Source organism: Sinocyclocheilus anshuiensis, unplaced genomic scaffold, assembly GCF_001515605.1.
Source record: "Sinocyclocheilus anshuiensis isolate Anshui unplaced genomic scaffold, SAMN03320099.WGS_v1.1 scaffold1272, whole genome shotgun sequence".
Taxonomy (NCBI): domain Eukaryota; kingdom Metazoa; phylum Chordata; class Actinopteri; order Cypriniformes; family Cyprinidae; genus Sinocyclocheilus; species Sinocyclocheilus anshuiensis.
In genome coordinates, this window is record NW_015547713.1 from 338059 (window position 1) to 351944 (window position 13886).

The 13886-nt window shown below is 37.5% G+C and overlaps 1 protein-coding gene across 3 annotated transcripts in view; it reads left to right on the plus strand.

Moving 5' to 3' along the window:
- grb10b (growth factor receptor-bound protein 10b) overlaps positions 1-13886 on the plus strand; it is a 114045-nt gene that overhangs the window by 35194 nt on the left and 64965 nt on the right. The window contains exons 3-5 of one of the 3 annotated variants that reach the window (XM_016506939.1): positions 3242-3338; positions 10146-10353; positions 12756-12894. In XM_016506939.1, the coding sequence (XP_016362425.1) occupies positions 3242-3338; positions 10146-10353; positions 12756-12894 (444 nt within the window). Of the gene's footprint in view, positions 1-3241; positions 3339-10145; positions 10354-12752; positions 12895-13886 lie in introns of all 3 variants that reach the window. The other 2 variants (XM_016506937.1, XM_016506938.1) reach the window with 2 other exon arrangements.

Here is a 13886-nt window from a genome sequence, read left to right on the forward strand (position 1 = left end):
GATTAAAGACTCCTTTACTTCTACTCCTTTGTCGTGTGCCTTTCCTACAACCACGACTGCGTGACAGAATCCAGCACCAATAACAGATAAAGATGACGAGGTGAGCTGGCACGAATCTTCACTTGGTGCGTGTTTCCAGCTGGGGCTGGACGATGATATAATCTGCTGCGATCTCCCTACGTGTGAATTTCCCCTGATCGAGCTGATTAATCTCGTCCTCTATTTAAACGATTCCGACTTCGAGGTGGAAGAAGTCTCCTCATCCAGCCCCCTCTGGAACAAGCCGTGTCTCCCCAGCTCACCTCACGCCAGGAACCCCCACATACCTCGCCAACGCCTCGGACCAGTTAAAGATGACTACAATTGAGGACAAGCTGTGTACGCTGCGGCAGAGTGGTCGGACGTTGGAGAGATATGTGGAGGAATTCCTCGCGCTTTCCAACAAGGTGAGCTGGCACGACTCTGGACTATGATATAATCCGCTGCGATCTCCCCACGTGTGAATTTCCCCTGATCGAGCTGATTAATCTTGTCCTCTATTTAAATAATTCAGACTTCGAGGTGGAAGAAGTCAAGATAAATTCTAAGTCTCCTCGTCCAGCCCCCTCTGGAACAAGCCATGCCTCCCCAGCTCACCTCTCGGCAGGAACCCCCACATACCTTGCCAATGGCTCCGACCACCTGCCCAAACCGAGGCATCCCCATGTTCTCCTGAGCTCCACCGTAATCCTCAACCCAGGAGCGCCGGCCGATCTGAAGTCTCGAAGGCCGCTCAGAAGTCAAGACGGCTGGCCGATTATCAGTCAGGCCTGCCGGCCGCGGCTCACTCGGGCCCGTCGGCCGCCGCTGACTCAAGCCCGCCGGCCACCGCTGGCTCAACGCTCTTGAACATGACGCTGCCTCCGGAGTTCTCGGCCCCTATCCTCTCTCCAGAGTCCGCTCCAGAAAGCTCTCCATCGTCTCCTAAGTCTCCTTCACCTCCACTGGTCGCATCCAGCCCTCCTTCGTCTCCTGAGCCCCCTGTGTTACCGAACTCCGCTCCTCCAGAGCACCCTCCAGAGCGCCCTCAAGTGCCCGCTCCTCCATCGCGCCACCCAGAATTCCTAATTTTCCCCAAGAAAATGTTTGGGGGGGGGGCATATGTTCTCAGTTTCTGTTGAGTCTTTGTGCTGGATTAATGTTATTTTCAACGGTCTAAGTGTGTTGATGTTTATTAAAGACTCCTTTACTTCTACTCCATCGTGCGCCTTTCATACAACCACGACCACGTAACAGGTGTACATGGGAACATAAAAATAATTATTTTGGAAAGTGATTCTTCTAGCTGGTAATGTATTTATTTAATTATTTATTCTTAAAAATAGGATTTCAATGAATAAATAGTGCTAAAAAAAGAAACTGGTTCCAATAATTCAGTGAGCATTAGCTAAAGGTATTTGGCATAATTTTAAAGTGCTCATGTTCTTGTTTTTATTTTATTTTTATTCTTGTTGTTGACACTTTCAACAACATTTGGTAAAATGCCACTGCCAACATTCCAAAAAAAAAAAGCCCTAAAAAGTCAGTTTTTAGGATAAACTACTTTGACAGACAGATTCAGTGTTGCGCAAACTACAGTAGTTGTAAATTTCCAGTGTCACTTGGGTGCAGCACCCATGAAGTAGCCAACTACACTAGATGTCTTCTGGGAATAAAACCAGTAACACGTTACCGTTATTGTAAAAAAATAATACAATTATTATAATTAGTGGTCACTAATTTGCTCAAAAAAGTTTAAAAAATCCTACATTGCCCTATGGACATGAATGATACCTCAAATCATGAGGTTTGGTGAGAAGAGGTGTTGAAATGAATGACTGTTGTTATAATACAACACACACACACACACACACACACACATATATATATATATATATATATATATATATATATTTGTATGTATATAGAACATATATCACATTTATATTACATTTATACATGCAACTTTAAATAGTCTGTGTAAATGCCATATCATATGTAGCTTCTGTTCCATTTGTGTATTGTAAAGATGGCTTGTTGATGTTGATGAAATTTTATTTGAAACAGTCTAGTATTCTGATTAAAATAATTGGTTAAATCTAAGCATTTGACATAAAAGGCAATACAGACACTTTTAATAATTATAGTGACGTGACGAAGTATGGTGACCCATACTCAGAATTAGTGCTCTGCATTTACCCATCCAAAGTGCACACACACAGCAGTGAACACACACACACCCGGAGCAGTGGGCAGCCATTTTTATGCTGCGGCACCCGGGGAGCAGTTGGGGTTCAGTGCCTTGCTCAAGAGCACCTCAGTGGTGGTATTGAAGGTGGGAGAGAGCGCTGTACATTCACTCCCCCCACCTACAATCCCTGCTGGTACGAGACTCGAACCCACAACCTTTGGGTTATGAGTCCGACTCTCTAACCATTAGGCCACAACTTCCCCATTGATCTTTACAAAGGTATTCAACCCTGGGAATCAAATATGGCCCCTTAATGAAAAAGTTCATTTCTGACCATGTATCAGATGATTTCCTTCAGGCAGATGCTAAATTGGGGAAGAAAAAAAAATAAATCTCATAGACTCACATTGAAGGTGGGACCCGAGTCATATCTACTGTAGGGTCCAAAATTGTTTTTAATGTTGTTTCATCATGAAAATATATTCACAATAAATTATATCTGGATGTTCATCTGCATCAAGATATTAATCAAAATGTATTTGACCAAAAATGTCAACACGACATTTCCTTTTTCATTGGTATTATTCAACACAGTGATGAGCAGCACAGCTGCATGTGTGCGGCATCTTCACATTTACATAGGAAAACAAAACAGTCTTGCTCTGGTTCTGGAACATAAGAAAAGTCTATGTAATTTAAGATATGTATACAACAGCTAAATGTACCTTAATGATTTTTAGATATTTTACTGACAAAAATAGAAAAAATACTGATTAAGAAAATGTTTTACAATATGAAGAAATTCCTAGACAACATTTTGGAGGGATTGCCTATTTTCCAGGCATGTTCTTTCAAACTTGAACTAATATATTCCTTCATGGATAATAAAAAAAGTGTGTGTGTTTGTGTGTGTGTGTGTGTGAGAGAGAGAGAGAGAGAGAGAGATAGAGAGATAGAGAGATAAAGAGAGTGTGGTGTGACTAATGTCAAAAAATCCTTTTAGCATGACTGCTTTATTGGCTTCTGTCTCAGCAGGATAATGTAGACCGAGCTGCCAATCACAGACAGTCAGATTTGATTGGACCAGGTTTTCCGCCGTCAACCAATCGGAATTCACCCAGCCATCAAGGTCAGTGAACTAATAATTTGAATGTGCACTTTAGATATTTCTTAAAATAAGATACCCTGGCTCCAGTGTTTGTAATGACAGTAATTTTTTGTGGTTATGGTGTATGATATGATGTGGTCTTAATATCCAAATCAGAGGTAGAGCGTTTTAATAGATGTGCAGAATTGCTTCAGGTTTAATAACTCACACAATTAACAAGTGAGTATGTGTGTGCATACTTGATTATGGGCGGGGGCTGTCTGTCGTAGATGCCTTTTATAGTTGGAGACTTGCTCATTAAGTTCAAACTGGGATCTATATTCAGGCCTCTTCCGCTGTAAACACTCCAGCAGTTCAAAGGCTTGATTTGTAAAGACACAGGGTGCCACTCATTAAGCCTCCAACCTAATTGTGCCATACACAAATACAGAGGCATGATATTTGGAGCATGAGATTTAAGCACAATATCGCCTCAGCATGGGAGGTAGAGCCTGAAGTTTTTTTTTTTTTTTTTCTTCTGAAAGTCTGATGCTGTCATTGAAGTAAATGGAGCAGATATTCTCATTTAGGACTTCTCAGAGTACACCGAAAAAATCCTCATAGCTGTGACTACACTAAACTCTTGGCTGTAATAATTGAGTGGATTCATATAGTATCGATAGATAGATAGATAGATAGATAGATAGATAGATAGATAGATAGTCTATCTATAGATGGAGAGTTTTTTTCTGTTGATTTGTGGATTTTTTAACATTGTTCAATAATTTATATTCAGACTATTATTTGAACACTATTATCACATGACTAAATGAATACATGTATGTATGAAAAACTAGAAAAACTGGCAAAGCGTGTTCCCATGCCTGTTCTTGACCCTGCAGTTTTCATACTCCATTGAAGACAACAATCTGTGAGAACAAAGGTCTTATTTTGGGATGTTGGAATGCCGCTTAGAATAGAAGAGTAGCATTTGCTCATCAGATCTCAAACTGAGGCCAGAAATATCTGTTGTTGCCTCGAAATCCCATGTGACGTTTACGGCAATGTCTTTACAGTTAAAACCTCTCACATACTTATAATCTTTTAATAGAGTTAATGACCACACTATTATTTGTTATGAAGTTAACTGGCATATGAAATGTACTGAAACTGAGGTGCTTTGTTAAAGGGGTCATATGATGCGATTTCAATTTTTCCTTTCTCTTTGGAGTGTAAGAAATACACAACATCACAATATGTTAAGGGGCGTAACATTTCCGTCACACGCTTGAGATATTCGGCCAATCACAACGCACTGGATAGCTGGCCAATCACAGCACACCTCGCTTTTCAGACCGATGAGCTTTGTAAAAATCGACATGTTTCAGAAAGGCGGGGCATAGAGGAGAAACAATAATGTACAGTATGTGGAAAATAATGTTTTTTGAACCTTAAACCGCATAAACACATTTAATTACACCAAATACACAAAATAATGTTCTTTTAAGCAACATCATATGACCCCTTTAAAATGTGACATTGTAGGCTTTTAGTACAAATGGATTACCTTTGATGGGTCTAAATAAATGTTTTGCTTTCTGGAAGTGTGTGGGGTTTGTCATTGATCCTCTTTCATAACAGGAGCCTTCGGTTACATTATTAACTGCAAGTGTTATTCAGCTTGGGTTTTTAGTAAGAATGTACGATTTATCGATTTTGTATTCTGCAGAAGAAAGACATGCAGTCATGCAGTTTTTTTGTATGAGCTTTTTTGTTTGAACTATCTGTATAATTGAGATATTTATTGAGATATTTACTAGTTCTGGGCTTGAAATTGAAAAGCTGGATCGGACCACTGCAGAGTTATTCAAGGTATTGTTTTGTTGAGGTCAGTTCGTCTCCTACACCGCATGGTTTTGATGGACCCATGGGCAGCAATATCCAGGGCACTGCATTATTTAGAAGAAAGAAGTTTTAGTCTGGTGGGTGGATGGGGTTTATAAGATTATAGAAGGTGAGGTATATGAAACTCTGATTAGGCTGATGTTTCCTAAGAACAGGCCCTGATCCCCATTATTGTTTTTCCAGATTTCCCGTGTCTTTACTCACACTCTGCTCTTTGACTGCCAGGGGCATTTTTACCCATCATTCTCTCTTTGACTACTTTTACATGCACATCAGAAAACTGCTTATTGCAAGAAAGCTGTTTAGGACACAAAAGCGGCATACATTTATGGGGATGATTAACCCAGAAATGAAATTTATGTCATTTACTTACCCTGTCGTTTCAAGTCTTTATAAAAGAAGATATTTTTAAGAATGTTGGTAACTGAACAGTTTTGGTTACCATTGAGTTCCATTAAATGGTCAAAAAATATTTATGTTTCACAGTAAAAAGGAAGACAAACAATTGTTTAATGACATGCGGGTGAGTAAATGATGACAGAATTTAGTTTTTATTAGGTGAGCTATCACTTTAACCCACATATATGCAACACCATTAGTAAACACTTTTCTCTGTACCTTTCCATTACTTTAGCTATCCCAAACAAAAGCACACTTTAAAGTGTGGCCACTTTTCAGTTCATATGGCAAAATTCCACAGGCGAAATGCAGTCATCTCATTAGGATTTGAGGGAAGGACACGTGAGATGAAAAGTTTCTTTTAACTGATTTTACATCGGCTTCAAGTTTGTTGAACTGTTTTGCAATGCAGCACATTATTCGAGGACTACTTTTAATGAAGTGTTTTTGTCATTTTGGAACATGACAGATACCATCCCCCTTCACTTTATAGTATATTATATATTGTATATTTTGAAGGGTTAGGATTACCCTGCATGTCCGTTATCTATCAAAAACTCTGCTCAGGCTCATATTTTCTATTCTTCTCCCACTCCTTCTCCATATGAATCCCCCACCCATGTATCTCCCTCCTTCCCCCTGTATTGTCCTTATATGAAGGCACTGTATTGTTTGGCCAACTTGGGAACTCTTTGGAGTGCTGATTATATCTGTGAAAAAACTGCCTCCTTTCACATGTATACATCCGTGTGTGTTTTTTGAGGCACATATCTCCCCCCACGAGTCTTCTACAGAACGCTCCTGCCCAAGCGATTCCTCCTTTCCCCTTTTAGCATGCCCGTCTCTTTGTTCACTCACAATTTGCATGTTAATTGTCACCAGCTGGATGGTCTAATGGACTCAGTTGTAAACATGGTGCTATAAAACATGTTTTAAAACTTTTGCATTTGTCTTTAACAATCTTTGGCATAACTGAACCAATTTAACCACTTTGTCTTTGGCAAAGAATCAGCAGCCTCAAAAGTAGATTAGCTTAGATACATTTGTCACTGTGCCATTAATGGAACCAGATACAGTATATTGTGGTAAATTAGCTCATGCACACCACTGCTAAAGTGGAACCATATGGAAATCACTGACATATCAGGATGTGTTTCGAGCATCACCCTCTACTAATTGTTGAAAATTTCAATTTGTCATACTCTAAAACCCTTCAGCCATCTTTTAATTAGACAAATATCCAAGGTCCTGTTTGCATTACATTAATGATCCAATCATAAGTGGGCAGTTCAGACATATTTTCATTGGTATTAATGTTTCCTAAACAAGTGCACTGCTTTTAAAGCATTACCAGCTACATTTAAAGGGGTTAGTCGACCCATAAATCAAAATGTTGTCATAATTTAGGCAAATGTCATTTCAAAACCTTAAGATTTACATTCACCTTTGGAATGCAAATAAAGATATATACAGCACATCAAATAACAGCAGCTCAAACCTGCTTGATTGATGCCCAAGAACCAATGAGGTTTGTTCTTATACATGAGGCATTATATGTATATGTACAGGTGCATCTCAATAAATTAGAATGTCGTGGAAAAGTTCATTTATTTCAGTAATTCAACTCAAATTGTGAAACTCGTGTATTAAATAAATTCAATGCACACAGACTGAAGTAGTTTAAGTCTTTGGTTCTTTTTTTCCACGGCATTCTAATTTATTGAGATGCACCTGCACTCTATGTATGTCTGTTGATCAGTGTCTCTACAGAAGAATTGGATTAAACCACTTTAGTAATATGGATTACTATTACAATGTCTTTATTAAGCTTGAATATTTTGGTTGAATGTACTTTCAATGGATGGACAAAATAATGAGAGAATATTAAAAATGCCTTCATTTATGTTCTCAAGATGAATGGAAGTGGGTTTGGAACGACATTTGAGTTGACAGATATCCCATTCATATTTGGTTGTGCCGCACAGCTACCACAACCACTTTAAGATTAAAATTATTACTGCAAAGTAAAATATTTTAAATACATCAGATGATGGCATTCCTTCTCTGAATTAAAAATGGACTTTAGTTATTTATTTATTTATAAATAATGCTTAATATTTTTGGTTATTATTGTTTGAACTGATTTTTTTTTTCAATCTTTTTTCTTAAAATAGTTTCATCTAGTGGTGTCTTTCTTTAGACTAGCCCTGAGTGTACTGTACTCCATCTAGTGTTGTTTTTTTGTTGTTGTTTTTTTATAATAATCATCTTTCTTTGTCATGATGTGTGTCTAATTAGGCTGTGTTAATCAATAAGCCGAAAGAACACCGGTTAAGATGTTTGAAATCCATAATGGGTAAAAATCTACTTGTGTCGATTGGTTTATGCTTATCTGTGTTATGACTTTGTGACCGTTATTTCTTACTCTGTTTTTAAAATTTGGGCTATAGTTCTATTCATGAGTCTGATTCCAACCAGCGATGCACCGGCTCCAGCGCTATAACCACTCCAATGTATAAGAGGCAAAAAAAGTTGGCAGAACTCAATTTACCTCAGCCTGGAATTTAAACTGCTCTCTTAAATATAATCAGATTCTGGCACCACAGTCTCTACTTTCAAAAATACAGTTAGCATTAGTTTAATTAGCTGATTACCTACATGGTAATAAAACAGTACATTTGATGCTGTGTTCCCATGGCTGCTGAGTCAGTTTGCATTGCTTCCCACACTTGCTGAACGCTGAGTACTGTGCAGTCGGCAGGCTGGAGGAGCTGTTCTACTGAATCATTCATTTCTCAGAGATGTCTGGGATGAGTCCCAAATCATCAGGTGTTTTTCTTCCGGAGAGCCAGCATAAACACTAGGACAGTTATTTTCTGAAACATCCTCCTGCAATCACACTGGTGCCTGAATTTGTGGCTATGCTTCAGTAAGGCTGTTTGAGAATAGACAGTGGATTTGCAAAGTCCAAAAAAGGATAAAATGTAGTCTTTCAGTCAAAAAAGATGCCAAATGCAGATTATAATTTGTCCTGTGTAAATTGTTTTGATCTTTAACCACTTGTTTGTTTTAGCTCCCTCTGCTGGATATCAAGTAATCTGCTCCATCTGCTCATCCTCAAATAATTCCTGTATGACCTGTATGACAGGCTAAAATTTTAGTAATGTCTGATTTGCCAACAAATAAATAGGTGCAGTTAAAAAAAAAAAGTTCTAAATCAATTTTGGGACATAATGATGTGGTCAGAACTGTTAACAGGTGGAAGGGAGTATTATCAATCAATAAACTTCAGGATGTTTGTCACTCACAGCAATTATATGGCTTCATGACACTGAATATAACTACTTTCATGATATTTTTTTATTATGGTTTTACAGTGCTTCCATCAAGCTTTAAAGCTCCATTGTAATTCCATGGAAGTGAGAGTAAGAATATATGTGAATATATACAATAAGAATGTGAACTTGTCCTTTAAATGACTGAGTTAATGAGCTTAGATTTAGAAGTACAGTTAGAATTAATATTAGTGCACAGATTTAAATGACCTTATTCAGCACTAAAACAGAACTGCATCATGGTTGATGTTTACCAGAAATGTGGTTCAGAGTGCCGTCTTGTCATGCTATTAAGCCATGTTCAATTAAAATAACCTGTCAATCACAACTCTCTCTAGAGCAATAGACCTGTTTATTGAGTTTCAAAAGATAGTTGGGGTTCAGACAGGGGACATTCCAAACATGCAATATGAAAACAAAATTGTTGCTTTTTATCGATTCTGTTGTTTCAGTTGTGGGTTTGATTTTATTTAATACATTTTTACCCATACCCAAGAAATTTGTTCCTTTTACCCCATGGCGTGACTTCACTCTCAACCTCCCCACTGTGCTACAGCCCGAGTGTGTGAATGTATCTTAGCTCTCCAGGATCTCTAAGTAGAGATGGGGCTTACCTGTCTCTATTAATACATAGGGATCAGCTGATTATCTGATGGGTTTTCAGAAAAAGGTCTTTCAGAGGGCACAGGTACACATAGGATGCCAAATAAAGCATAGAACAAATAAAAATAAAATAAAAATAGGTGCATATTTTAGTTCAGACACGATTAAAAAAGTTTAGAGTGTGAGACTACACTACAGTATGTGAGAGTATTAATCTGCCCTCTAGTGGTGTAATCATGAAATGCATCTCTGAAAGTTAATAAATTGTCTGTGATAGTTTCAGTCCAAGATACTGTTTGCTTAATACTATGTTACAGGCATGATAAAATACCCTGAATAATAATGGCTGTGACATAAAACACCTGTTCTCCATACCACTGTTCAGCACCTGCAGAGGACAAATAATTATATTAGATCACATGTTGGGACTTCTTGCAGAAGGATGGGACATTATGAGTTTGCTTGATACGACAACAGTGAACATTTTATACTTGTCTGATTTAGTGAACATTTTATACTTGTCTGATAAAAGTAAACTAATTATCTAACAGACTTGATATGTAGTATGTCTGATAGTGTTTTTTCTTACTCTTTCTCTCCCTGCAAGAGGATGACATGGATCTGGAGGCTCTGGTGAATGACATGAACTCATCCTTTGAGAGTCTGTATACTTCTTGCAGTGTGCAAACTGAATCCACTCCACTGCTGCACAACGGCCAGCTGCCCCGCCACGCCGCCTATCATACACACGCCCAGCCCACCTCCCCACACCAGAGACTGCACCGGTCCCAGCCCATGCACATCCTTGCTGTCAGGTAAAAACCCTGCACATATATGCACATAAAAGTTGCGTTTATTTTAAAGAAAGATAACACCATTTCAAAGCAAGACGTTTACCATTAACACTTTTAACAACAGAACTTTCTGGCTTTCCATGTTTTAGCTCTGAATCAAACACAGGCAAAGAAGAAGTAGAAACAAGTGACTGCTTATGTAATCAGATGCATATGTAAAATAACGTGATCATCAAGCATTAAACAGCATATAAGTCAAAACTGCCTAACGCTACAAAATGAAATGTTGACCCAGGATATGGTAAAGGACCGTGGAAACTTTGGGGTGTTGATTGGAAGGAATCTACTCCATCTGTGTTTTGATCATCATTCTGAATCCAATCCAGATGTAGTCTTTGAAAAAGATGGGATTTTCTCAGCTTTTTGTTCAAAATGTCACTTTTTTTTTTCATGAAACTTACATAGATTGAAGTGTTGATAAAAAAAGACAACCCAGGCTCATTGGAAATACGTGCTTGTGGCGACAGTTCTGCAGCACCGATATTATGTACCTTACTGCATATTTTGCGACGGGAGTGTTGCTAAAAGTTTAATGCTGTATCTTGTTGGAAATCCCCCCTACACCAAACCCAACTCTAAACCTACCCGACAATGTTAACGAATGCAAAAGTGATATAATAACACATTCACTGATGCAACCATGCTATTTTAACTTCCTTATATGACAGTTTGATCGAACCGTAGTTTCAACGCCGTATCGCGTGAGCTACTGAGTTTGAAAACCCATACATGTGAAGCTGTATCTGTGATGCTAATGTTCAAAATGATCAGTTTTCAAATCTAGCAGCATGATATTTTCGTTCTAAGTCATTACATATTATGCAAGGAACTGTGCGAAAATTAGGCACTGGCCCTGTAAATCATACTTTGTGTGAAAAGGAATAAAAGTTTTCAGAGTTTTACTGCCTGCCTCTAGTGTTCATTTCAACTAGAAACTGCAGCGATTTGTAAATATAGGCACATTTTTTGAGTTTTGTAGTTATGTAAGTAGACTCAATAAATAAATAAATGTAACAATTTTTTTTTAAGATTTTCACAATTTAATTAATAGTCAAATTCCAAATCAAATTTAATTGAATAATCCTTATGTATTTCAATTGAATAACTGATTAAGGGTTGTTCAATTATTCAATTAAAACAAGTAAGGATTATTCAATTCAATTTGATGGAATTTTACTATTAATTAAATTGCGTAAATCTGAAAAAGGATTACTTTTCAATAAGCCTGGGTAGCAACAATAATACATGAAGCTTTTTTTTTTATTTTTATAAAGCAGAGGCTCTGTTCTTTCAGATATTCATACAACAAAATATTCTGGGGGCCATTGAAATTTAGTGAAAATGACCAAAACTGATGGTGGTAGCTGGCAACCTTTTTTTTTAAAATTATTATTATTATTATTATTTTTATTTTTTTTTTTAAAGCTGGCAGGGAAAGAGTTAAGAAGTTAATTGGTCTGAATTATAAAACAATCGATGCAGAGTTCATGATTGAAGACAAAATATATTTGACAGTTTATGACTGTTAAACATTAAGGGAACATGTTGCTAGTGACTTCATACATACACTAAAAATGACCTTGGGACCAATTGCTCAAAAGTCATGAAAATTGATTAGAAAAGTGAAGTTAGTTAGTAAAAATGTTACTTTTCAGATGATACTTGCATTGTTATTGTGCTATTTAACAGCTAAACAAAAGAAAAAGAATCTAACAGACATTTTTAAACATAGCATACAATAAGTGTCCAAATACTTTTGGGATGCACTTTATATGCGCACAGCACATTTTGTTCAAATAAATAATGAAATCAGTGCAAATTAAATTAAAACTTCAAAGAAATTTCCAAAACAACACTACAATCTTTTTCAGCTTGACTTCCTTTGTTTCCATAAAGAGTGGTGTTCCTGGTTTTCCATTGCTCTTTTGTACCAAAACCTCTGAGAATAAATGGTTCCATTTGGTGAGCGTGTTTTTCCCTCTCAGCTGTGGATCAGAGCAGGAAGTTGAGCGTAACGAGCTCATGAACGAGGGTTCACTCAAGCAAAGGTTCATTCAGAGGTTATTGTTCAGACTTGAGTTCAGCTCTGAATTCCATATCACACACTCCTTCATGCTTTCAAATCTATGGCATGAATGTCTGTGCGTATGTTTCAGTCTTTCTCTGAAGTCCCCACTTCAAAAGGACTCCCCATCTACTGACTTCAAAAAATGGCCCAAAATGCTAATGCTGCCCAAAGCCACCAGCCATTCTAGGCCGACAGTAATGCCCTCAGTGAAAGGTTGCGAGACAAGTTTCTTTTTCTACATTTCATGTCTGTAATATAACCCTAAATCTAATATTTTTCTTTATTCCTCCAGAAGACTTCAGGAAGAGGAACAACAGTACCGAACATCCTCTCTACCTGCCATCCCCAACCCCTTTCCTGAGCTCTGCAGCCCTGCGAGTTCCCCTACGCTCAGCTCTGGCTCCTTACCTCAGTGTCAGCCTTCAGGCAAATATGTAAGAGACCCTTTGTTCTCATTCCTTTCTCTTTTTAAGGAATAGTTTACTCAAAAATGGAAACTCTGACATTATTTACTCACCCCTATGTCATTCCAACCCAACATAATTATCTCTCAGATAAATTCTGAAGAATATTTGTGCAACTCATTTTCATAAAGCATTAGTTCATAGTGACCATAAAAGTATTAGTAGTCCAATTTTTTTTTTATTTTTTTGGCATAAAAGTAGTCAAAAAAAAAAAAATGAATGCAAAAATGCATAAATGCAATTGCAAATTATATTTTAGAGAGGCAAAAACGGCAGAAGATTTCAGTCTGTTCATCCCAGAAAGCATTTTTTTAATTCATTTATGGTTTTTGAGGAATTTGACAACTGGTGTCAGTATGGACTCTCATTTATGGAAAAGAGTTGCAGAAAGATTCTTAAAAAAATGTCATTCTTTCTCTGTTCCATGGAGAAATTAAACTCACACTGGGTTGGAACAACATGAAGGTTGGGTAAAAAGTGACAGGAATACATTTTTATTTTGTGTTATTTGAAAAAGGCCTCTCAAAGATTTTTTTATTCGATTTGTAGATGTTACTGTTAGGACAACATGGGTGTTGTTGTAATTTCGAACATGCTGAAATGCAGTTCAGTGTGGTGTATTGATTTAATGTATGTCTAGACACTGGTTTCCCAAGAAACGTGGCACTTTCTCTACAGTGTGACTCATATATTCTTATTCTTAAAGGGGTCATATGATGTTGCTAAAAAGAACATTATTTTGTGTATTTGGTGTAATGAAATGTTTATGCGGTTTACGGTTCAAAAAACACATGATTTTCCACATACTGTACATTATTGTTTCTCCTCTATGCCCCGCCTTTCTGAAACGTGTCGATTTTTACAAAGCTCATCGTTCTGAAAAAGCGAGGTGTGCTCTGATTGGCCAGCTATCCAGTGCGTTGTGATTGGCCGAATTCCTCAAGCGTGTGACGGAAATGTTA